Raw genomic sequence first — 27,135 nt, forward strand, 5'->3', positions numbered from 1 at the left:
ATGTAATCTAATTTTAACGATTACCTTTACTTATCAAGGTAGTGTAATTGTTGCCTGGCAACATTCATTTGTAGTCGTTGAATCTAGCACTCTCTGTCCTGCCGCCTCGTCGCGGAGTTGTTGAATCAGGAGTCAGGACTGGGCCTACGCTGAATGAGTGATAGTGACAGCAGTCATGATGACAAGGGAATGCAGGTAGATAGGATACTGCACTTTGAATAATGTCAGCTTTTTTACCTCTTTCGATGACTGCATGAATAGGTTACCTTTGACAGGAACGAAAGAAGAAAGAGAATTTTCAATAATGTTCCCGTTCTTTTTTATCTGACAGACGAAAGTGTTTTCATATGTGCATTTTTCCTTTGACTGGTGTGTGATGAATACTTTTGACGGAGGAGAGATATTTTATAACGAGTTTTAAACCTTTGATCGGGGTGCAATGGCAGGCCTATCTTTGGTGGAGGACAGATTCCATTAGACTTGCTTTTCTTTTCTTCATCGGAGTCCAGCGAACACCACCGATGGAGAGGGAGAATACATTTGATTTGGGGATATTCTATACACATCGGCCTAATAGCCGATTTCTTTTTTTTTTTTTTTTAATAGTAGTGGAGTTCACAACCGTGTAATCTAGAAACTGAACTGTTGCAAAACCCATAAATAAACATTCATATCTGCATATTCCACATTACTGGAACGGTTTCTTGCTCTCAAATTTAATCAGGAATTTGACTCTTGTAACCAGGACACGCTCACTTATCTTGGCGGAAAAGCGAGATTTCAGAGTAACAAGTGAACTGAACAGCTCCACCCCCTTCCCCAAAATCCCTGACTACGAAGACATCCTGTGCGCCATCTTACTTGCCTGTTGAATGATGACGTTTATTTTAAAAATTCACCTCATCGACATACGAAGCCTTAAAATGCATATGTTTATAGCACATTTTCTCCTCAGAATGACTCTTTCTTTCATTTCCCAAAATATCTGCATAAACTTGTTTTATACCTATATATATATATATATATATATATATATATATATATATATATATATATATATATATATATATATATATATATATATATATACATACACATACACAATTATATATATATATATATATATATATATATATATATATATATATATATATATATATGTATATATACAGTATATATGTATATATTATACTATATGTGTGTGACCAATCCATCTTCAGAAGACTGATACAAATTGGTGAAAATTCATAATATAATATATGCTAAGGGGACAGTAGCCTACATACGAATATAAAAACAGTTGGAAAACAAGTATTTTTTAGTGACAGGTAAAAAAAAAAATTGGCAAAAGGTCGGGGAGGCGAGCCATTCTTCCCTTGTGCCCGTCTTTCAAGTACTGTACCTTCCTTAAATTTCAACTTCTTGTATATTTATTTTGAGATTAATGGGTCAATTTATACATGCCAGTACTAATATTCTTGTTCTTGCTGAGACTTTCTTTTATAAAATTTGACTGTGCATTAAAATCGGCAAAAAAGATTTTATGTTAACAAAAATGAAACTCATTACACATAACACCTACATGTACCGCCAAATAATAATTCTTTGATAGATGTGCTCCATCTACGAAGAATTTTGAAGCTACTGCAGCCTTCGAAACAAGAAAACAATGACACGTTTTAATCAAGAACTCGATGTGTACACCTGATTCCATGTAGTTCTTTTATATTGGTCAAACTGGAAAAATAATGGAAAAGAGAACAGAACAGCATACAAGATGTGTAAGAAATGCACAGGAGAGCAGTGCAATTTTTGTACAAGTTAGTGAAAAATGCAAAATTTGACCTGTCACTAATGAGGGCAGGACATCGCCTATGAACACCTGTCAAATGCAAAAGGCTTATTTTACAACCGTTTGTAGTTTGTATGTACTGTCCTGCTAACATATATATTATGAATTTCTACCACTTTGTACCAGTCTTCTGAAGATGACTTAGTTAGCAATAAAGACGTCACCGGTCAGGATCTACAACCATGTTTCATTTCTCTACTGTGGTGTAATTTAATCCCAAGACAGTAAACATACTTTCCTGTATAGGCTAGGAGTATTAGCTTTAACCTGGACATCGCTGGTAACAAGCTGATTTTTGCAGCATAGGTGCAGAATTATGTGTAGAATCACATACTAAAAGTCCCCAGAATCCCCCTTGTGCAACCTTAGAAATTCAAGATGGCGCCCAAAATGGCGTCATTTTCCAATTTTTAGCATAACTTAGCTTGTAGGCAACATACAAACAAAAATTTGGTGTCTATTGCTATATTTTTAAGTAGAAGGAATCTAAAACAATATATAACTACAAGATCAACAACTTATAATTAATATAAAGCAAGATGGCGGCCAAAATTGATGATTTTTTTTCAATTTAAGCATATCTTTGCTTCATGAGGGTACAAAAAAAATATATATATATTTTTTTGGTATCTAAACGTGTTTACTGCAGCAATCAAATAAAATTATATTTCTAGAAGATCAGAAAATTTCACACAACTAAAAGCAAGATGGTGTCCAAAGTGGCACAAAAGATAGCACAAGTTTTCATATCATATTATCCAGAATTTTAACAAAACTGACCAAACATTTTGGGGTTGAAGAAGACAATTAATTTGATTATAATGGGGTTCAAAGTTTGTCAATTTATATAATATGCATAATTCTGCTTATTATATAAGCTGACAAACTCTGGATCCCATAATAATAAAGTTAACAATTATACAATATTTTAATATTCTAGTGATGTTTCATCAAGAGTTGGTGCCTTCTCTTCCTCTTCATCACTGATATTAAGAGGTGGAGCAGTGTTATTGCATGAATGGCCGTTGCACTTGCTGCACATTGCTGTGCAAAATAGGCCTAGCTTCTTGCAGCTGCATATCATGTTACTGCATCCCCCTGGCTTACATCCACAAGAAACCATTGTAAGAAGGTTTTCAGGGGCAACTGGAATGTCCATTTCTAGTGGAACAAGTGTTCCATCTTGAAATCTCCATCCCCATTCTGTTGGATTTAGACTGTTGCCCATCCACTCCTGTACTGCAAGATATGTGCGATAGGAGTGTTGCTTTGCTGCAGCACTTGTTGGTGGTAAACTGGCCAAGTTGAACTCTGAACTTAAGGAACTTCGAGCAATAGCTCTCTTGTAAGATACATGACGGTACTCGTTGAGAGAACTATAATTACTGGCACCATAGAGTTGCAGAATAAAGTCTTCACCAGCTTGCTTCACTTCATCATGAGTGCATCCACTCTTCATAAATGTAACGAGAGAGCCGTGTTCATTTTTCTTTTGTACCATCTTGAAAGCTTTTGACTTTCCCTGACGATAAATTGCTGACACCGTATCACAACCTGTCACTGCATGCAGAGGCATTAAATAATTTTGGTTCCTCCTATGGCATGCTGAATTTCCGTATGCTGAAAAAACAGTTATAGGATTGCTGCGACATAACATGTACATATCTGCAGAACTGCTTGCTTGAGCAACTAACATGACAAGCAAATCAGTATCTGTACCAACAACGGTAACTGAAGTCAGTTCAGTGTCTGCTACAGCTAGGGCTGTTGTAACAATTAACCTGTCTGCATCAGCATCTGCTTGTTTACTAGTACACCGGCTGCTAGCATCTTTTCACTAAGCATTTGAATGAGCCTTTTTTGTTGTTGCTGTTGGCCAGGAATGCAGTTTGACTGGTGGTTGTGGGCATAGTTTCCTCAAAAAATTATATCACTAGAAATGCACTTTTGGGCTCTCCGTGTCTGTTCAGCAACCTTGTGGAGGTCACATTGCCATATCCATCAAAACCACTGTAGATTGAGCTCCATAATGTCTGAGGACATAAGAGATGTAAGTCTGGCAGACACTTGCATATGTAGATGGTTGTGGCCAAACAACTGACTGAAGCAGATGACCACCATCCAAGACAAAGAGTCCATTCTCTGGCAAATTAGCATTCTCACTAAATGATTTTAGGACATCACCCAGGGCCTTCTTAGCTGGCTTGCGCATTATACCATCTTTAAAGAGGGAAGGTGGTTGAGAGCAAGTTCATAGATAAGAAAGTTTCCATTTCTGAGCTGTTATTCAGGATGCATGTTATCCGATTAAATAATTGAGTTGGATTAACATCAACCTGCTGTCCCCTGATTTTAACTGTCCTATCCTTTGCACCAATTGAGTCACCTTGTCATTGCGGTGTAGAATGATATTTGTAAACTTCTTCCCTGACATTTCAGATGCTGCCTTACAACCAACATCTACAGCACTATCACAATTCACAGATGTATCAGCGACAATTCCTGTGGCTACAGACACTAAACGATCTGGATTGTATCCAGCAAAGGTGGATGAGCTTGCAGCCATCCTATAAAGATATGGAGATCCTTGTTATCTCTTGTGATACTACTTTGGCGAAGGTCTTTATGTTGTTCTGATGTACCAGTATGAATACCTGTGAACTGTTCCAGTGCATCACATATAGGAGCACAGAGAGGAAGTGCATGCACCCACTTTGTCAAAGTACTGTCTGTGATGCCTCGGCCGTGAGTCATTCCTCCAGAGCATTTCAGTGATTTCATTAAGAACTGCTCAATTGTTTGATCAGAGAAGTTGCCGCCCCAAAAAGAATCACAACGACGTATAGTGAAGTAACCTTTCTCCGTAAATAGTCGGTATTCTTCATCTGGTATGGTTTCTGTCTAGTCTTTCCATTTGTTGCAAGTACAACCGAGCAGATTTGGCATAATTAAGATGCCCTGCTGCATGGAAGTGGGGAATCATTTTCCCTCACACAATCGAGATGCATTTTCCAGTTTCCTGTCCTTTCTGCTCTGATAAAATGCTGCAGAAGAGCCACTTGCCGAATATATTGCACCCAAAGTTTTCTGTTCTGCTTTGGCTGGCTGCCTGGTCCAATAGTTGAGAAATGATCTTATGCAGATGCTGGATACATTCCTCTTCAGATACTGCAGGGGCTTCCTTGTCATGGTCAAGAAGTGCTTTGTGAAGATATTGTATGCGATCCTTGTCAATACTATCCAAAGCCCCTGTGCACTCATCAAGACAACAAGTAGGGCAGCTGAAGTAAAGATGTGGGCACGGAGAGAACGAGAAAAGGCATGACCAGACAGCATGTGCATGACACATCCCTTAGCATATACTGTCTCCCAAAGTTCTGCTAGTCCACTGCCTGTCATGATATACCCAATGCTGCCTTGATAAGACATGAGGAGGTGAAACCACAAGCCTGACTATAATTTTGTTAAGGTTTTCTGAAGAAGCTACTATTTCTGCCGCCTTGATGTATAGTGGTTGATCAAAGGTGACATTATCTTATTATTATACTGTAATTATACATTCAGTTTCTATTATCACACTTTACAATTTCCTTACTGACTACTGTTCCTAATTACGTTATTCTTCATCCTTGGTTTCTACGCCTATGTGTATTTTCAAGCTCAGAATATTCAAAAAAAGGTGGTAATATTGGGCGCCATCTTGGATTATGCTACTTACAAGCTGTTGATCTTCTAAATACCTATTCTATTATAATTCTTATACCTGAAAACATAGGGATAGCCACCAAGTTTATGTTTGTATCTCGTCTAGAAACAAAGTTATGAAAAAAATTGAAAATAACAGCCATTTTGGACGCCAGCTTGAATTTCCAAGGTTGCACAGGGGATACCTGGGACTTTTAGTATGTCATTCTATGTATGTTCCTGCATCTATCCTGAAAAAATCAGCTTGTTACCAGCTATGTCCAGGTTTTGGGTCAAAATTGACTAATACTCTTGGACTAGTAGTCTGCCACTATCACCAGTACAAGTAAGGCGTCTTTTCATGACTGCCTAGCATCCGAGGGTAGTGGCCCGTGAGGTTTTTTAAAATCTTTCCTCGATTCTAGGTTATCGGCATCGTTTTGGCCTCTTTTTCAGTGCCAGCATAATTAGGCTTATGTGTCACACTTCTTTGTGGCAAAACTTCAAGAAAGTCAATGCTATGATACAAAATGAATATCAAGATACAAGACAATAGTCCCAGGCCGCATGACGAACCAAGTAGACGGTCAAGCTATGGACGTGTATAGGCGCCATTGGGGCGGGAGTGCAAGGAGTAACCCGCGCCAACACAGCATTATTCTTTGTCCTTGTTCACGGAGATGACTCAGAAAAGATTCTCAAGTCGGGAAACGACTGTTTTTCTCAATGCACAGTTTCAAGTGATAGACCCCCAGAATGTAATGCCATGAAAACTATAGTAGCAAAACATCTGGACGTTACAACGGCTGAATACGGAGAAGACCTTAAAGAAAGCATTGAGAAAAATAAATGATTAGGCTAACGTAGATAATGTAATAAAATTCCCGAATAATTCCCACACCATGAAAATAAAGTTTGAAATGCCGAAGATGGCAAAGAGAGCCATAGAAGGGCCTTTTATAGCTTACCAATACATTCCAAGTCAGTATATTGAACAGGATATATTTGTGAAATCGTCATTTTGCTATAAATGCTACTTTTATGAGCATCTGTATAAGGAATGCCCTAACGATAAAAACTTTAAAATATGCTCTGAATGCTCATCATATGATCATACATACAGAGAATGTAAAGAAAATACAAAGAAATGTGTTAACTGCAATCAGCAACATAGAACTTTAGCAGCGAAATGCCCAGTCAGAAAGGATCTAATAAAGAAGAAAATGCAATAGATCAGAGCGAACAGATATGCAGCAGTCAATACAAACATCGGCACAAGAAGTTATGCTAAAGTAACAGTCACTAATGCAGGAATTTGCCGGGCTAATGCAGACAACGTCCAAAAAAACAGAAGCAGTATACAAGAAGAGACAAGAATTACGATAATAACAAATTTAGCAATAAAACGGGGGCTGCGTCAAGAAGGATTCTACCCCTCAGTAATAAACAGCATATTAGCAGATAACACATTACCAACAATACATTTCTCTGAAGAAGATTAACATGATACCAAGCACCATGAAAAGGAATAAATGACAAGAGAACCGCACAAACAAAACAGAATTTCAAGCAACTCAGGATATGCAAGACTGCACACAATATGAAGAAAACACACCAGAAAGTTCGGAAGACGAATGGCCCATCAGATGAAGACTTTATACCCGGAAATGAACCTAATTCGGACTCAGAATATCTCCCTCAGGACGTATAAATAATTTGCAAGAAACACAGATTTCTCCAATTCTCCCATTTTGCAAAATCCACAAGGATTAACTTCAGCATCAAAACATACTACGCCACTAGCCAGGAATACCAGAAAACAGAAAAATGAAAGAAAAATAACACACTGCAACTCGAATGTATTTAACCCTACGAAGAATTAGAATAATTCAAAATAGTGTGAAATCCTGGAAAGCAAAGAACTTTGAATTATATATATATAACATATAAAGAGAAGAAGACTCTAACATAATATTAATCAATGAGCATAGCAGGGTATGAAACGAAATGAAACTATGAAAATGTTTGGGTGTAATACAGTACACACATGCAAAACTTTGCTGCTGATAAACCTTTTGCAGGAATAGCAGTAGCAATCATTATCAAGAATAATATTAGACATAAAATAATAGATGACTTCCAAGACGACTTTTTAGCAGTCCAAATTCAAACTAACAAACGACAAACAGCTTACAAGCCACCAAAAGAAATGATTTCCTACTTCCAGATGTAATGAAGTTAAATAACAGGAAAGAACCAGCATATCTCATTGCGGATCTAAATGCCAGACAGACACCAGCAATTTGGATATAGGCAATCTAATTACACAGGTAAAGAAATAGTCAGATTAATGAATAAATATCATACATTGAAGACCTGATTTTGATACTTTCGTAGCATATAATAGAAAAGGAAAGCCAGATATAACATTAGGAATAACAAAATTCACCCCAATATTGCCATTACGAAAGGACCAGCAACCTCCTCCGATCATATTCCAATAATAATTACATTGTCAACAAATCCAATAATGATTCCATCCTTAGAAAAACCAATGTAAAAAGAGTAAGTTGGGAAAGCTTCAGAGATGAAACAGAAGGAAAAATGAGTAGACAACCAACAATAAATTAAAATGAAATAGAAATAACAAAAGAAACAGTAGACGAAGAACTTGAAAATGGTACAAAAATATAGAGGAAGCTATAAAAAAAATCATATTCCATAACAAAATACACTACACTTCCACAACCCCATTAATAATGAAAAGTTAAAATCAATACAATGGCACTACAACAACATTCAAAATACAGTACTTATAACAGGTTGGAACAACATATTAATGAGAAGATATGTATCACTAAAAGAACAGTTAGTAAAAGAAAACAAGATTATATCATCAAAATTGTGAAGACCTAATAAAAAATACACAAATGCAGTACAATGATCCAAAACAATTTTGGAGCTCCGTTTCAAGACTGATGGGCAGCAAAACTAATGCATCACCTTACATAAAGCATAGGAATAAAAAAACATATGATGACGAAGAGGAAGAAGTATTGCACAAAGCCTACTGGCAGGAAATATTCCAAATAACGCAGAAGGATAACCAAAATTTCGACAACCAACATGAGGCAGTAGTTAATGAATTCACTGAACAACAAAGACACATAACAAATCTGCATCATGCAGCAGATATTAGCAGACTTAATGAAGACTGTCCACTAACAAGGAAAACAGAGTTATGGGAAATCAAAACAATAATTAAAAATTTTAAACGCAAGGCACCAGGAGGAAGTGCAATTAACAAGGTTGTAATTCAAAATTACCAGACATGCATTTGAAAAATTGAAGAGATATACAATTGGGCTCTCTCAATGGGATATTTTCCAACTATATTCAAGAATGCAATAATGATTTTGATACCCAAACCAGGAAAAGATACGTGTCAGGTAGAGAATTACAGACCGATATCATTACTAGAAGTACTGGTAAAATATTGGAAAAAATAATTAACAACAGATTAGTATTGTTCCTAGAAGGTAATCAGTTACACAATAATATCAATATGGATTTAGAAAAGGAAGAGGAACCCAAATTGCAATAGCAACAATATGTGAAAGCACTGCACTTTCACAAAGAAGAAAGTACCTATGCAGCCTAGTATGTAGAGATATAACCAAGGCATATGACCAAGTCTGGATACAAGGACTTCAGTACAGAATATTACATCTCAACTTTCCAAGCATTTTTGAGATAATACTATGCAATTTCATTAAAGATCGAACAGCAGCAATTAAGCCACAAAATTGCGTAGGAAATCCATTCCCGTTACTAAGTGGGGTCCCACAAGGATCTGTACTAAGTCCAACATTATTCATTTTATATATACATCAGATGTGACTTCACCACCAGAGTACTGTACTGATGTCTGCTTTGCAGATGATGTAATTCAAATAGTTGTACACCTAGAAAAACGTACAAGAAGAAGGGACCCAACCTTGAAAAGACAAGTATCACAAAAAACAATGGACCAAATTGAAAGAATACATCAATTTGAAAAGAAGTGGAAGATAAAAACAAATAAATCAAAATTCCAACTAGTATCAGTAACCGCATATAAACCTGCACAAATAATGTTATATCAACAACAAGTAAGTTTTACTAAAAGCACAAGAATACTAGGAATGCAATTCGGACAAAGAGGAGTATCAAGACATGTAAGAGAAAGGCTAATGAGTAGCAAGAACACAAAATACAAAGCTAAAAAGGTTTAGGAATATGAACACAAATATTAAAATCCATTTCTAGAAAAGTCTAATAAGACCAGTAATGGAATATCCACCAACACCCACGTGTTTAGCATCGACTTCCAATATAAGGGCATTGCAAAAATTCCAAAATAAGATACTAAGGTCCGCAGTGAGAAACAATCAAGAAGATGATGATCTGAATGTAGAAAAAATACACAAAAAAATACAAAGTAGAACCAATTAATCAGAGAATGTATAGACTTGCAACCAAAATTTGCAGTAAACTAGTCCAATACAATGGAGAATTAACGGAGGAAACGGAAGCAGAAGAGAGAAGCCACCCAAACAACACAGACCACAGACGGTGGAGAAGAGTATCTTCGCATATTCATCGTGATGAACCTCATCCATTATACTACTAAGAAATGTCTTGTGAAAAACATAAATTACAGACTGTACTATGTAAATATATTGCAAAATCATTATTATAACATTAATATTAAGGTTAAATTAAGAAAACTCGCAACTTTATCTGAATAGAATTATACTATTAAGAAATAAAATGTAAAATATATAATCTGTACAATTCACTATGTCTATATAGTGCAAAATAATTTTTGTAATATGTTAATATTAAGTCCATGTAAGAAAAAGTTGTACCTATATCTAAACAAAATTGGGGCCACACCACACTTTATATTACTCTTACTAATGCTTGACTTTCCAAACTATTCCCTACCACGGTTAGCTAGCTAACTGATTCTTTCACCCATCTTACCCATCAGCTAAAAAAAAAAGTTTCAAATGTGCCTCACTCTTACATGTGATACCACACACACACACACACACACACACACACACATATATATATATATATATATATATATATATATATATATATATATATATATATATATATATATATATATATATATATATATATATATATTCTAAGAAATCGCAAAAGCAAGCACGTGCTTTTATTTAGTAGCTAAAGCCAAAGGGAGAGTTCAAAATGAAACGACAGAGTGCCAAGTACTTTTCTCATATTTTAACACATCTTCGGGGCACAAAGTAATGCAGAGCACAAAACGAGTGAGCAAGAAAGCTCTCACAAAAGCAAATTGAAGAAAAAACAATATGTACAATTAAGCCATTACAAACAGAAACAATGTTCGTCCATATCACTTAACTACTTAATACCCAAACAAGTCAAAACAAGGAAAGGAATTGCCTAATGACTGCATTATATACAGAAATGAATGATAAAAGCCTGAATACTTGTAGACCAGTTTGTAAAACAACTGAATTCACAATTAGGGACAGTAATAATAATAACAGTAATAACAATATGCATGAAAAGACATCAATAAAAGAAACAACGACAAGTAATATTCAAATATCTGAACGAACAATAAGAAATGCATGAAAAGGAAAATGACAAGTAGTACACAGAATTACAGGATAATGTTTTTTTATGGTTTTATTTTTTTCTTTCACTTTGCTTTTGTGAGAGCTTTCTGTCACTGTTTTGTGCTCTGTACCACTTTGAAGGGTGGAATGGAAGGGAGATGTGTCTTATAGTGTCCAGCAATGTATCTTTTTCCTATATAGACCCTTATATGAAGATGTGCTAAAATATTATATATATATATATATATATATATATATATATATATATATACAGTATCCAGGTATATATATATATATATATATATATATATATATATATATATATATATATATATATATATATAGTGTCACATGTTTGAAGAGAAAGTTGATTAGGGATATATATATATATATATTTTTTATAAATATGTTCCAGTTGTAAAAAACAAGGAATTATATATATATATATTAGGGTTTTAACCTGGAAATGACTTTATCATGATTATCATGAACTAAAAGCCAGTAAGAACGCAGTAAAATTATAGACTAAAACGAATGATTTCGTTACTTACCTCTACTTTTTTGTATAAATTCTGACTCATGTTGATTCAGGAAATTGTAAAACAAGGAAAAAAGGGGGAATTTATCTGAGCAGATGCTACACAAGGTATTTGATATCTGACTTAAGAAATGCGTTAGGTAAGTTTAATATTATGTGTATTTTACATGAAATGAAGTATCAGAAGATAAAATGGAAAATCAGGCAGGCAAGGGCTGAAACGTTAATTATAACTGGAAAACTTGACAGTTCATTTAACATAAGAAAGTTATTACTGTAAATATTCAAATGATAATGTTAAAGCACTTAAAATGATGATTAAGTTATGCCGAAATTATACATTAGGTGTCCATGTTTTAGTTGCCAATGAAGTCAGTGGTGGGGGCTTAGGTTTATTCTTTTTCTCCAAGGGAATAACAAAGGCAAAATGGATAATGTTAAAGGGAAGTCTTAGGACTTACAAAACTGGGATGTCTGCCAACTGCCCTCTGCATTGGCAGAGTGGGAACAAGGTAAAATATAAGACTTTGTGAGGCGTAAAATAATATAATTAACTGAACAAAATAATGAAAGGAGAAATATTAAAGAAAAGAATTAATTACAGAGTTATAAGGAAAATAAATAGGTGAGGGAACCTGACATCCTCTTCTGGATAGAGGTGCCAAGGTCCTTGTAGGATAAAAGGGTGGCACTGTGCCAAATTTACACTGGTGCCAGTCCTCCCCGGAATCTAGAAAGCATAACAGACACCGGGTCGGAGGTTAGCCTAATAATGCAAAGAGAAGTCGCCCCCTGGAGCCGTCATTCGGGAAGACAAACGGATGACGATCCTCTGGGTAAATGGGGATAGGAAGGACATTCCAACAGTCCACTCAAGGGTCACCACAAGCGATGACTCTTGAGAGAGGGAACACATTTTTGGTGTAGCCGAGATGCTAACCACAGAGAAGCCCCTCCTGGAACAAGACATTATCCAATAGAGGAATCCCTCTATCCCACTCCTCTACCTAAAGCCCTCCGAGCCCACGGTCACCCCACGGCCTCCCCGATGACAGCAGGAGGATCTGTTTCCCCCTGGACTGTCTCTAGGATCGATCCCGTGGCTCCAGGAACCAACCCCTGCCCCTCAGGAAGCTGAAAATACTCCGGCCCCTACCACTCTTCTCATTAATGGAGCTGCAGCTGCCCTGCCCTCCCTCGTGAAGGAGAGGTTAATTGAGGAGCAAAAGGCAGACGCCTCAACCAGCCGCCTCTGCAGCAAGGCCAACACCAGAATGCCCTTAACTTGATGAAAGACGCCTTCCTGCTGGAAGACGATCTCTGGTGCAAGGTAACCCGGGGCCGAGCAAGCCATCCCAGGTGCACCAGAAACTCGTGGTAGTTCCCCGGACTCTGCAGAAGGATGTACTAAGTTTGGCACAAGACGGCATCAGCGGGCACTTCGGTGTCGCTCGCACCGCTCGTGCCATCGAAAGCAAGTTCCACTGGCCTGGCATCCGGAAAAGCATAAAGCAATTTGCTGTCTCCTGCCCTACCTGCCAAGAGGCAGGAAACCCAAACAAGGTAGTCCCCAGGGGCCCCCTCCGGAATATCCCCTCTGCTAGTGTCCCCTTCAGGGAAGTCGTCATTGACTATTTCACTCCGCAGGGGCGGATGAAAAGTAAATCGGGAACACCCATTGCCTTACCATCATTGACTGTTTCACGTGATACCCAGGGGAAATTCTGGTCAGGAGTGAAAGTTTGAAAAACGCTGTAAAGGCCCTGGTAAAATTCTTTTGTAGATTCAGGTTCCCTGCCACGATACAAACCATTCAGGGTCGACACTTTATGTTGAAAGAATTCTATGATGGCATGGCCAGCCACGGAATTAAGCATTTTCACTCCACGACCTATCACCCCAAGGGTCAAGGAATCATCGAGCGATTCCACCAATCACTCTCCACGACGCTCAGAAAATTAGAGCACGAGGGAGGTGGCTCATGGGAGGACAACCTTCCATACACCCTTTTAGCCGCCCACCACGCTCCCTCCAAAACCACCAGGTATAGCCCCTTCGAGCTATTATATGCCCATTCCACCTGGGCGCCACTCGATATATTATATGACACATGGACGGACCAGGCGCACGCGGATTGGGCAGAAGAATTGCCAACGATCCAGAAAAACCTTCAGGCAGCTTGGGCAGTAGCCCAGGCCACAAAAGCAGCCACCCAAGAACGGGTGGAGATAAAATTTGACAAGACCGCCTGCTCCCGCTCTTTCGAGACAGGAGATCAGGTCCTGGTACTCTGCATGGGGGCCACAAGGCCCCTCAAAACCCACTCCTCTGGCCCCCACAAAATCTTGGGAAAGCATGGGGATCTGAACTACTTAGTGGATTGCGGGAAATGGAGGGCCAAGTGGCTCCATATAAATCTCCTGAAACCGTACAAGACCCATGGCGAGGAGACACCCGAAGATGATACACCCACCCCCGAGGCAGTAGTTGGCACTACTGCTCTGGCCTATACACCCACCACTAATTCTGAAATCCTCGAGAACCTGGAAGTCATCACCCCAGGTCTCGCTGCCACCCACAGGAAGATATCCACCAGTTATTAGGCCAAAACTTGTGAGTCGTCCGAGACACCCTTGGGTGCACGGACATAATACAGCATTTTATAAACATCAAGGAGGGCGTGAAACCCATAGCCCACGGATAATACCGGGTTAACCCGGATAAGGCCGTAGGATTGAGAAACAGGTCCAACTTCAGCTCGACCTCAGCCTTATAGAACAAAGCCACAGCCCCTGGGCCTCCCCAGTAGTACTAGTACCTAAGGAGGGCGGTGGAGATTGACTTTGTGTCGATTTCAGGAAGTTGAATGAAGCAACGGAGTCGGAACCTTACCCCCTTCCCTGGATTGAGGCTTGCTTTGACAGCCTAGGGAGTGCCCCCTATCTAAGCAAGATTGATTTGGAGAAGGGCTATTGGCAAGTCCCGCTGTCCGAGGAGTCGTGCCCTCGGAAAGTGTTCATAACTCCTAGTGGAATCTACCAATGCAGTTATGTCATTCGGGTTAAAAAAATGCTCCCAGCTGTTTCCAACGTTTGATGAACAAGGTACTGGCAGGCATAAAAAACTGCGTGGTATACTTGGACGACATCGTTACCGACGTCAGCACCTGGGAAGAGCAATTAGCAATCCTAGAAGAAATTTTAACTGCCCTGGGAAAAGCCAATTTGGTGATAAATCTGAAAAAGTGCCAATATGGTGTCGGGGAAATTACATGCTTGGGCCATCAGGTCGGAAATGGCCAGTTAGCGCCTAAGGAGGCGAACATAGAAGCCATCATGAATATAGCTTACCCACGAACAAAACGGGATCCCCAACGCTTCCTTGGGATGGTACAGTACTTCCGCAGGTTCATCCCAAACTTCGTGGATGCTGCTGCCCCCATCACAAACCTCTTCCAGGGAAAGTAGCCCTTCAGGTGCACAGAAGAATGCAAAAGGGCTTACGATAACTTAAAAGCCGTATTAATGACAAAACCGGTCCTACATATCCCCGACTACGACCGGCCTTTTTGCCTAGCCATAGATGCCAGCGACATAGGTATCGGAGCAGTAATGTTCCATGAGAAGGAGGGAGTTAGGCACCCAGTGGCATATTATGCTAAGAAATTGAAGCCAGCTGAAACTCGGTATAGTATGATCGAGAAGGAATTGCTAGGAATGGTGCTGGTGATGAAGCATTTTGTGTCATACCATGCTGACCACACTTTCCCGCTGACAGTATATACGGTACTTGACTACATTTAGGAACCAGAATAAGCGCTTAATGAGGTGGTGCCTCGATCTCCAGGACTATAACTGGAGAATCAAGTACATCAAAGGCACGGATAACAAAATAGCCGATGTCTTATCCAGACAGCATAGTGAATAACACCCCAGGGCCTTACTAGCACCCAAAAACTCCATCTGTGGGCAAGAAAACCTAAGTGGTTCGGAACCAATACTTTTACTCCAGGGGGCGTGGTCCACCAGCCAGATGGTGGTGGCACGTTCCCCTGCCTTCTTGTAATTCAAAGAACTTCTATCCCTTATCATTCTCTGTTGATTTTTCCTTTAATCTTTTCTTAAATTATCACCACAAGAGGCAATTAAAATATGGGATACCATTCCCCTTTAAATGCATAAATCATTTTGTTATAAAGCAGTAAGAATAACAGAGTGGGAAGTGGCACGCCCTTGCGCCCATATTTTGGCACAGGGCATGCGTGTCAGCTCTTCCTGAAGGGGTCGCACCCTTCAGGTTCCTTTTTCCAGCCCTTGGGCTGAGAGATAGTCAGGGCTGTAATTTATAATCGAAGGACGATAAATTCCTGCATAAAAACAATAAATACCTCACTCTATTATCATTGGCTCTTCTGCGCATATCTTTTACTCTTTTATTCACTTATTTATTTTTCTGTGTATCTACTTTTAACGAATCGAGAGTCATAAACTCCTGCCCTTGTGATTTTTAATGCCACCTTCGTAAATCCGGGAGACATGTGCTGCCTTTTAGTATGCGGTCACTTCCCTCACTTGTATCATCCTGTTCATTTTCCTTTTGTTTTATTTATTGTTTTTTTGAGAAATCTATTTTGTCCCAGACCCCCTCTTCATTTGTCTGCTTATCTCATCATAACATTGAGAGAGTATCTATGTATAGCCTTCACCCGAGTTGTGGGCTGTGGAAGCATAAAATTAGCGCTGTTTAAAGTTTGCGAATTAAACTTCGCGAATACTCTCGCTCACCCACAGCTGTCTAAATCCCCAAGGGTAAGTTTTCAACTGTTGAGTTGAGCAATGTGAATTGTGTATCGTCATTACAATATCTTGTGAAGGGGATGTCATTTACAAAATAAATGCTGTGTGTATCATTTACACTGCCTCTTCAAGGCATAATAACCGCATGCCTCTTGTTTACTTAGAATTAAGGAACTTATATGTAAGTTAATTCGTAAATTTTGTCACCCACCTCAAAACTACCTTAAATATATACCGTAAATTTGAAAGAAATTAATGTGCCATGCTAAAGTAGTTTAATATTAATGTGTTGGAAATAAAGTAAAATTATATTTCATAATAACATTAAAGTAAAATATACTTTTGCATCGCATGTTGGGAGAAAGGTAGAATAAAGCTCATTGTCGACTTCTTGAATATCAACATGCGCACCCGAAAGAAGGTGCGTATGTTTTCTTCTGTAGGGAGCTATTATGTTTATCAACAAGTATTAGCATGGCGGCCATTCAGCTTTCCTTAGTTTACCCTTGAATGTATCGAAAGTAAAGTAATCGCTGAAAGCCGCCCTGTAGTTGCCTTAAGCTACTGAGGGCGACCCAATTGACCTAGTCACCAACACATTAACATTATCAACATCCTGATCTGTCCCCCTTTTTACCTGGGATGATCATTCAGATGGCATGAAATAAAGTCGAGGATGAGAGGCTGACTGTCACTCCCTTAAGCAGCTTAGTTCAACCAAGCTACTTAAGAAAACCTTTCCGAAGGCAGATTGAGCTGGCTGGATTGTCTATCTGCAGGAATACCTTGGGGAATACAAGCAGATGGCCTGAAACACCTGAACGAATGACACATCCTTAGCCCGCTACCACTTGGGTCCATTACTGGGGCCCCTACTCTGGACAGCAGCCTTAAAAGGGCTTGGACAGAGACATCTTTGCAGTTAGCCATACACGCGGGCGAGTGATACAAGACGCTAAGAGGTCACCCTCCACCCTTCCACCCAGATGCCCACACCAGACTCCTGATGTGAACCCAGTACTACAGTCATCCTCGAAAGGACCTACCCAGGAACCTGAGTATGATGTCACATGTGTGAACGCCCACCATCATTCTACGCCAGAGCCCCGCTATCCCACCCCCTTGAGGTAAAGTATGAGTGGAGGCCTTTTCAGTCACGGCAGTTTGCCCTTTTGAAGTGTTACCAAGTGCCAGTATTGTTTTCTCATCCTTGTGTCATTTGTTCAGTGCCTTTTGCAGTGTTTCGTGTTCCAGCGTAAAGTGTTCAGTTATTCCTTCAGTCCTTGGCACCCTCAGTGCAGACTTGAGTAATATTCTGTGTTATATTTTTCATTTACTGGAGTGTAATGTGTAAATCTCTCTTGCAGAGGGATCTATTCGCAGTGAACTCATCTTGGACTGTGCCTTGCTCCTATTCAAGACTCCAGTATGAGGATCTTCAGGCATTGCAAGCCCTTTAACAATTCAATTACCCATTTTCCCTTCTAGTGCTTTTCTTTTGTAAATATAATTCCTTAATTTATCCCAACTGTTTATGTAACATTTCCTTAATCTGTAAATTGCACTCTGTATATCCCTTTCAACTTACTCTTCTCGAACATGTGACGCTGTGGGAGACTTTGTTTTCAGACTGGCTGGAGGCAGGAGTAGTGTCGGGGAGGCAGATTAAGAGAGGACAGCTGGCATGAACACCTGGACCATAAATGATGCACATGTATAGGGAAATGAAACCAACCCTAATCTACCTGTGGATAACCTCCTGACCCCTGACCGAAGTCATATAAGGGTCTCACCGAAGGAACAATAGAGAGAGACATTGCTGGAACACGAGCGAGACACATCTCCCCCTTCCATTCCTGTCTCCTTCAGTGAACCTTGCCCTACCAAGTGGTCCTATCTTGCAGGACCTTTAGTATTTTTACCAGTGAAACCCTTAGCCCTTCCTCTGCCGCCATTACCCTCGTGAGGCCACCTCTTCTACAAGATAAAGTGATCTGTTGCAAAGGTTCTTCCAGTCAGTCACACTGTTTTAATTCTCGTACTAAACTTCCTATTTCCATTTCTAAGTGCCAGTATTTCCATATCAACCTTGCCTTGTTAGGGCAGTGTTATGTAAATACCTGTGCTCAAATAATTACATAAAATTGTGTTTAAGGTTTCTTTGGCACCCTCCGTGCTCACATTGTCCTATGCATATCTTACTGCGTCCTTACTGGCTTTTAATTCGAGAATCTCTCCATTTACAGAGGGTTTGTTAGCCATGGAAATCTCTCTTGACTGTGCTTGTATCGGCATCGTCACACCAACGGATATACATTCAAGTTTTCCCAGTTATAATTAACGTCTCAGGCCTTGCCTGCCTGACTGGTCCATTTCATCTACTGACATTTCATTTCATGTAAATATACGTAATTTTAACCTTACCCTAACGTGTTTATTTACCATACCTTGTGAGTAGAGCCCTCAGCTCAGATAAATTCCCCCTTTTTCTTTTTTTTTTTTTAACGATTTCCCGAATCAACAGCAGTCAAAGTTTATATAAAAATAGAGGTAAGTAAAGAAGTCATTCATTTAGTCTATAACTGGCTCATGGTATATATATATATATATATATATATATATATATATATATATATATATATATATATATATATATATATATATATATATATATATAATGTGTGTGTGTATGAATTTAGATATTTTGTGTGTGTATATGCGTATATCTATTAGAATTTTGACACATATAATAAGTGAATTACTTATACTTCAAGGAAAACAAGGCTGAAGAAGAAGAAGAAGAAGAAGACTATATAAAGATAACTTACAGAGACGAAATAGGCCAATATCCAGCTGCCTGCTTGGCGCCTTGTTCGTAAAGAGAAAGACCCAACAGAGTGACGGTTGGAACGATGGCCAGTGGCGTTATCCATGACAAGAAAACACCCACTAAACCTGAAAATACGGAAATTTATGAAAGTATTTGTATTATTACTACTATTTTCTAAAAAAGTAAAAAAAATCGGTGCAAGTTCTAAGGTTCTTCAAACAAAAAGAACTGACAAAGAAACGAACAGAACGAGAACAAACACATCCCCCTTTACGCGAGGTAAAACAATCCACGAAAAACCAAAGCAGGATAACTACACCCTGGACCCTGAAAGTCCAATTTGAAAATGGATTAATACATTAGTATTTCCTTTCATTTAATTTGTTTTCAAGCTCATTTTTCCCCTTGTTTTTACGCCGAAACTCTTTCCGGCTTTTTACGCTGATATTATTTTCCTTTCGTTCGAACGCCTGTAACTGTTTTTAGGGGCAAGTCATAATTTCTTTCATTTTTCATATCCTACCCTTTTTGACGCTAATAGCGCTTTATTTATGTTTTTACATTTTTATTTGATTTCTTGGTATAAATGCTTTAGACTTGTTTCTGATTTCCACTCCTTTTACTATCCGTTTAAACGCAAATAGCCTTTGATGCATTAATATTTAAATCAACTTTCATCATTTCCCTACGTTGGCATCTGTCTTGCTTAATTCATTGTCAAACGAACTTTTGCAAACATTTAAAACATGAATCTTTCGTTAATCTTGATAAATTCTTTCATTATTCTCCATTCTTCATCAGTGCTTTATTCACACACCTTCCTCCTTCTTTTATTTATTCAATCCGCCATTTTCCTCTCGCTCTTTCTTAATTTTCTTCCGTTTGTGGCGTTGACGAGGCCTTACGTCACGAACCTCATTTCAGAATGAGGTTGTTCGAGTAGCCTACCTCAGGAAAGAAAACTGGGATAAAAAAAAGATGGTCATCATTTGATGATGTTGCAGACGCGACACCGGAAGCTTGGAGGTGTGTGTGTGTGTGTGTGTGTGTGTGTGTGTGTGTGTGTGTGCCTCGTCACCCACGCCAACGGCCTATGACGAGAACGTCGCCTGACTGGAATGTTTTTCTCCAATAATCAAAGATTGTATTTCTGGTATTTTTATTGATTCTGTTTGAGGTGCCCTTGAAAGGAAGGCGAGGGACGATTTTTTCTAAATTCAAGATTTGATCTCTAATCTTATTATCGCTGTATTTCATGTGATTAAAAAGTGTTCTTTTTCTATCACAGTCAAGGTCTCACTTTTGCTGTTGCCACCTTTTAAGTCTCTGGAAACAATATGTGGAATTTTCTCAGTATTTATCATCGTACTACTTGAAACCAGTTTAAAGCCGTTATTAAAGTTATGGAACATGACAGTGCATTTATTCCTAAAATTGAAGGATCTTGCGTTATGAAGCAAGAGAGAGAGAGAGAGAGAGAGAGAGAGAGAGAGAGAGAGAGAGAGAGAGAGAGAGAGAGAGAAAGGGGGCGTTTCCCAAGATGCAGTGACTGCCTATGAAATGTTAAAGACAGATTAGATTGAATTCTTTGACAGCGAGTGATTAAGGAAAACGCCAACATAGCGACAAGTGGCCGCTCGCCTGTTCAGACCAAGACCCACAAAAGGCGACGACGAATCTCGGCGCACGCAGCCTACTATACCTGTGAGACCGACGAACACCTGAGCGAGAGCGGACACGGCGATGGCGCCTTGCAACTCTCTGATCCGGAGCTGCCATTCTTCTGTTTTCTCGGCCTGTGTCATGTTGGCCAGAGGCAGGGAAGAGCAAGGCGGGAAGCTGGTCGAGGCGATGGTGATCGCTGGAACCACATAGGCGAAGTTCCCTCCCTGGACGATGGGAAGTCTGCAATGGTATTCCCTTTAGGGTGGCAGGGGGCGATCTAGCGCCCAATAGATTTTCTATTTTCCACTTGGTGAAGCTATCGACATTGGAATGCAAAAGGAATTTCAGAAATCACTCTAAGAGTTATCAGTAACACGGCCGCAAACCAATGAGATATTTGGACATTTCAGTGAATGTAAACTGAAAAATGTTCTATTTACAGTTGTATGGCGTTATTTCCACTTCTTTATCATAGTTGTAGTACAAATACCCATAATAATATCCATACACACACGCACACACACACACACACACACACACACACATACATATATATATATATATATATATATATATATATATATATATATATATATATATACATATATATGTACACATATGTGTATTACATATCATACAAATACATCTCCTTGTTATCTTATTCTTCTCCGCAATGTACAGTTATTTTCACACCCGTCATCCTCGATGGGGACATACCTGATGCCGAAGGTCGTCTGCAGAAGCGTAATGATGCCAGAGACGAAGATGATGGTGGAAACGAGATATCCTCTGCCGATGTCGTCCTCCACCATGCACAGGTACGGACACACGATCAGAGGCGTCGCTATTGTTCCCCCTATCATGGCCAAATAGTGCTGCAGGAAGGCAGAGGTATTATTATTATTATTATTATTATTATTATTATTATTATTATTATTATTGTTGTTGTTGTTGTTGTTGTTTAAAATGTGAAATGTTCTGTAGGAGGGAAAGATGTAAACGTTTGATACATGACAGTGTCCGGAATATGCAGATTTATGCAGGGGGTGAAATCAGTATTATTATTATTATTATTATTATTATTATTATTATTATTATTATTATTATTATTATTATATTATTATTAGTGTTCTAGCATTGTTGTAGAAAAGGCCGAAGAAGTACTTTAACTTGCTTAGTAAGCTTCCACAGAATAAAAATGGCCGCATGTGAAAAAAGGAGAAACCAAGAACGAGATGGTTGAAAATAAGCACCAAAATAAATGAGAGCTGATCGTTTCTTTCCTTTTAGAAACAGACTGAATGAGCTGGGTGTTGGGCTCTAAGTATATTGTTTTTATTTACATTGCACGAAAACTTCCAAAGTTCATCGATCCATCATGAATCATAGAATCATCTTTGAGTGGGTTATGGGATTCTCTTAACGGGAGAGAAGTTGTGTTTCATCTCTTCAAAGAGTGTGGTTTGTCAATTTCTAATATGTTATTTTTCAAATGTCATATTTTTTCTATACGAACTTACAGCTTATTTCACTGAAAACGGGTTTATCAGATACGGAAATACAATTAAGAAAAATAAATAGATCTGCCAGTGTATCAATAAATAAATTATTAATTGATAAATAAATAAGTAGATACTGCCAAGAGAAGTTCCAGACCACGTGCTTCCGCGTCCATAGCCGACACTCCAGGGACCCCATACAGTATATGCCATTTGCAGACGGTGGCTGAGAGCCCAAGATGAATTAGGAAGGTTTGACAGAAAACTCCACCTGAGAAACTTGCTTCTCAGTCCTATGAGCGTGTCACCACGCAGGCGCTCATCGGCCCAGAAGAGAAAAGGTTCCGCTCCATTTTGTGTAATTTGACGTTTCAGAAACATGAACTGCAACATGAGTCCTTGAATGTTCATCTTTCTTTAATTGTGGTGGTTTCACACGAGTAAGATTTATGCCACCTTCTGGCATTTTGCCATCAAACTTGACACTTCTTCTTCAAACTCGACACTGACCGGCCAATATTGGTGGAAAACTTCAAGTCGCTCATGTACAGTACGTGTTGTCTGACATGATTTGGCGACCACGTTTGATTCATTTGCATTCACTGGCTTCCAGTGAAAAGAATAGTTACCTGGTAAACGTTTGGCTGCTGGATGTCCAAAGAAGGTCGAAAACATTTCCGGAAGATCTTGTGAGACTGCACTGGGGTCCGCATCTCTGTTCATCAATTTGGTTTTGACCATTTTGAAAAAGATTTCCAAGACTACGCTGACGTAACTTGCAATTAAAGAGAAATGAGGAATAGGATACTCCAAAGACCATATTTAATAATAAAAATAATAATCTTTTGATAAGTGTTTTTGAAGATGCATTTACTCCGTATCTCACTTATGTACCGTGAAATAAACGAGTTGCGGTGCAACTTCAGCTTCCCAACTAACAGAAACTACGGAACTCTTCTGCTTGTCAGTCTGTTGGCCCTTCTCCTTCTCTTTCCGAGGCTACACTGCCTATATAACTTTAATCTGTCAATCACACCACTTTTATATCATTAATTTCTTACTTCAATTGTTTTAGTGAAAACGATTAATAGTTCATTCCTTACTTCTTTCAAATTATTTATTCACTGTAAGCCAAATTATTTTGGCATTTGAGCCCATTATTTTTATGCGTACATTTTTTTTTTCTTTTCTGCATGTCTAGATAATTTCTCCTTTCCAATTTATAAATTTATTTGTCTATCGATTTTTACATACTTATCTACCATTTTATCCGTCTATCTGTCTACTTATGAACTGGGCAATAGTTGAGTTTAAATTTCTATCGAAAACTTTGTTACTAATTCCATAGTATTTTGTGGACCTTTCAACCTCATTATTCTCATCGTCTCATTTGCATCGTGTCTTTGCATTCTTCTGTCTTCGCCTTTTCCTTAATGTCGTTTCAATCCCTCTCTTCCATTTAGGGTTCGCGGCCTTGGTCATTCTTTATATTTTGCTTCTTTAGGCTGTTTCCTCGCCTATACTTTCTTTATTCATTTTTCTTACAGACTTTTCCCCTAATGTTTCTTAATGTCCCTGTGTGACTGTGTGTGTTTATTTTGCCCATCAATAAGCTGCAATCTATTCACGCATATATTTACTTGTTTTTGGTTCACTGATCACCCAGCTACTATTTTCCTCAACATTTTACTGTATTTATTTTTCCATCCATTAGAAGGCTAGTCCTAATAGGAAGCTCGTGGCCTTTTCCATGATTTCCCGATGAGTGCGTGTCAGCTTTTCGGATGACGACAGTCGCTATCTAGTCCATCTGCGTGTCTGTCGGTCTGTCTCTGCTTGTCTATTCCCGCCTTTCTATCTGTTAAAAAATGAATTGCAAACTGATCTTATGGATGCTGTAGGAACTGCAATTAACCTTTGGAGCTGGATACAGCAATGATTCAGTGGAACTGGCCTTTGAGTGAGCTACAGGGTAACTGTCAGAAATCACAGATAGTTGTTACACCATTAGTAGTATAGAGAATGATTTGCCCGGAAGATGGAACGTATTTAGCTCAAGCGAATATTCTCGTATATATCATATAACTTGACACAAATTCTTCAATGATCCAGCTGCTACAGGATGAATATAGCAGTTATTATCGCCTCGTTTCTCAGGCGCCCATTTATTTTAGGCGAAAGAGTTTCTTTTTGTGACAAGAAATGCATTTTCTTGCTCCCTCATTCAGCATTAATAAAGGCAGGTGTTCAAGAAGCAAGCAATTTCAAATAACAGTAACAAAATCCTCAGCGATTATAACCACACATTGGGATTACGTGCAAGGCACTCGGCTGGTATATATCAAGATCTATATAAACAGGTCTAACACTCATGAGCGGTGGGAAAAATGACGTCACTGGCGCCCGTCTTCCCTTTGTGTTGTCTGCTTCGCCTTTTTAACGTCACCCGTGTCAGTCGGCTATAGTTTGAGATTGCAAGCGGAAGCAAAAAGATTCTTGGTTTCCAATGCCCAATAATTGCTCAGTTTACGGTTGTAATAACCGTAAGGATAACAATAAAGGGCAGGGTATAGGCTTTTTTAAATTTCCTAAAGACAGTAAATTTCAAAATAAATGGCTTCATGCCTGTCACCGTGCTGATCACATCAACACGACGCATGCTGTCATTTGTTCTGCTCATTTCAATGATGATGATTATGAAGATGACCTAAAAGCAAGGCTCCTTAACACTTGTAGGAAGACCCTCAAATGTAATGCTGTGCCATCAAAGGCATTATATAAAGGTAAGCTGAAATTTGTATACTAATCATCATATTTACAGATGTGATAACAAACAAGTATTTGGCACCGTTAGGCTTGTATAGGACTTCAAAATTTCTGCAGTATTGATGCATTCTTTAAAATTTCTGCACTCTTGTTTTTATCAATGTTTGTGCATTGTACAATAGAAAGGTACAGACAATGTGCAATTAAAGGTATGTTTGCCATGGCAGGTTCAATACCAACATCGTCTACAAGAGAAGATCGGGCTAGAGGACGGAGCGGGAAAAGAAATGTTGAAGAAATGCTGTGCGCTCATACAGATGAAACTTCAGTTCCTGGAGAAAATGGCTATTCTGAAGATGAGGGAGTATCACGTCAAGAATTACAAGACGAAATAAAAAAGTTGAATCAACGGATCAAAGCTCTTGAAAAACCGAATAAAGAATTGAGGGAATTACTTCAATTGAATGTTGAAAAACAGCTAGAGTATGCTTTGATGCCAATCTTAAGCAAGACAAATTCAGGCTTTAGTCACTCAAAAAAGAGTCACTTGGACAGACAATGATATTTCCTCTGCCCTAACTTTGAGAAGCCTAAGTTCAAAGTGTTATAAGTATTTAAGGACAGTTGTTGGGTTGCCATTGCCCAGTGAGAGTTGCTTAAGTAATAGGGCAAAGGTATTCGAATGTGAGCCTGGTATTTTGCATTCCGTCCTAGCCTTGATGAATTCGAAGTCTTAAACAATGAGCCCCTGCGAAAAACTTGCTGTCATGTCAGTAGACGAAATGAGCATCACTAGTGAGTGGGTATATGATAAAAGATTAGATGAACTTTATAAGCCACACAACAAGGTTCTTGTTATAATGTTGAGAGGCCTAGTAGATAAATGGAAACAACTAATTTTTTATAGTTTTGAAAATTTTGATGTACAAAATATACTTCTTGACTTGATAGCTTATATTGAGAAAGTAGGATTTAATGTTGTAGCTCTGGTGCATGATTTAGGACCAAACAATTTAAGAATCTGGAAAAAACTACGGATAGATCCCATACAGGGTCAAGTTTCTTTTAAAAATCCGTGTGCAGATCGGAGTGTGTTTGTATTTGCTGATGCACCTCACATGATTAAGTTGATAAGAAATAATTTTTTGGAGCGTGGATTTTACACAGATAGAGGAGACTTTATTTCATCTGCTTCTATACGAGAAATGTTGAATAAAACAGAAAATGAATACACTTTAACACCAAAACTGACTCCAAATCACCTTAATGTGTCAAGAACTCAAAAGCAACGTGTAAAATATGCAGCTCAGTTAATGTCCAAAACATGTGCTAATGCTGTAAAGTTTCTAGAGAGAAAGGTTTAATTTCATCCCAGAACTGGTTGGTGACAGCTGAGTTCACAGATTTAGCAAATGACTGGTTTGACTTGATGAATTCCAGTGAAATGTATGGGGATGTAAAATCAAGAAATGCCTATGGTGTGGATATAGACTATCAGAAAGACCTTTTGGGTAGGATGGAACACATGATGAGAACTATGAGAGTGAAAGGTCATGCAAGTCGTTATTTAGGCTTTCAGAAAGGTATTATTCTTTGTAGCAAATCTTTGACTGGACTGTTTGATATGTTGAGCAGCTTATTTGGTCTAGATTATATAATGACCCGAAGGATCAATCAAGACTGCTTGGAACATTTTTTTGGATTAATTAGGCAGATGCATGGTCCTCATGAGTACCCCAATACTTTGAGTTTCAAGTATCGACTCAGATCATTTTTACTGGGGAAGGAAACAAAACTCTTTATTAGTTATAAGACTAACTCATTCTCAGAAAATGACGATTC

At 38.6% G+C, this 27,135-nt stretch overlaps 1 protein-coding gene across 5 annotated transcripts in view; it reads right to left on the reverse strand.

Annotated features, from left to right (window-relative positions):
* Positions 1–27,135, reverse strand: part of LOC136851236 (solute carrier family 23 member 2-like) — a 92,170-nt gene that overhangs the window by 20,483 nt on the left and 44,552 nt on the right. For all 5 annotated transcript variants that reach the window (XM_067125192.1, XM_067125193.1, XM_067125191.1 and 2 more), the window contains 3 exons: positions 21,746–21,903; positions 21,066–21,268; positions 19,362–19,488 (listed from right to left, as the gene is read on the reverse strand). In XM_067125192.1, coding sequence (XP_066981293.1) covers positions 19,362–19,488; positions 21,066–21,268; positions 21,746–21,903 — 488 coding nt within the window. The remainder of the gene's footprint in view (positions 1–19,361; positions 19,489–21,065; positions 21,269–21,745; positions 21,904–27,135) is intronic.

Source organism: Macrobrachium rosenbergii, chromosome 23 (genome assembly GCF_040412425.1).
Source record: "Macrobrachium rosenbergii isolate ZJJX-2024 chromosome 23, ASM4041242v1, whole genome shotgun sequence".
Lineage (NCBI taxonomy): Eukaryota > Metazoa > Arthropoda > Malacostraca > Decapoda > Palaemonidae > Macrobrachium > Macrobrachium rosenbergii.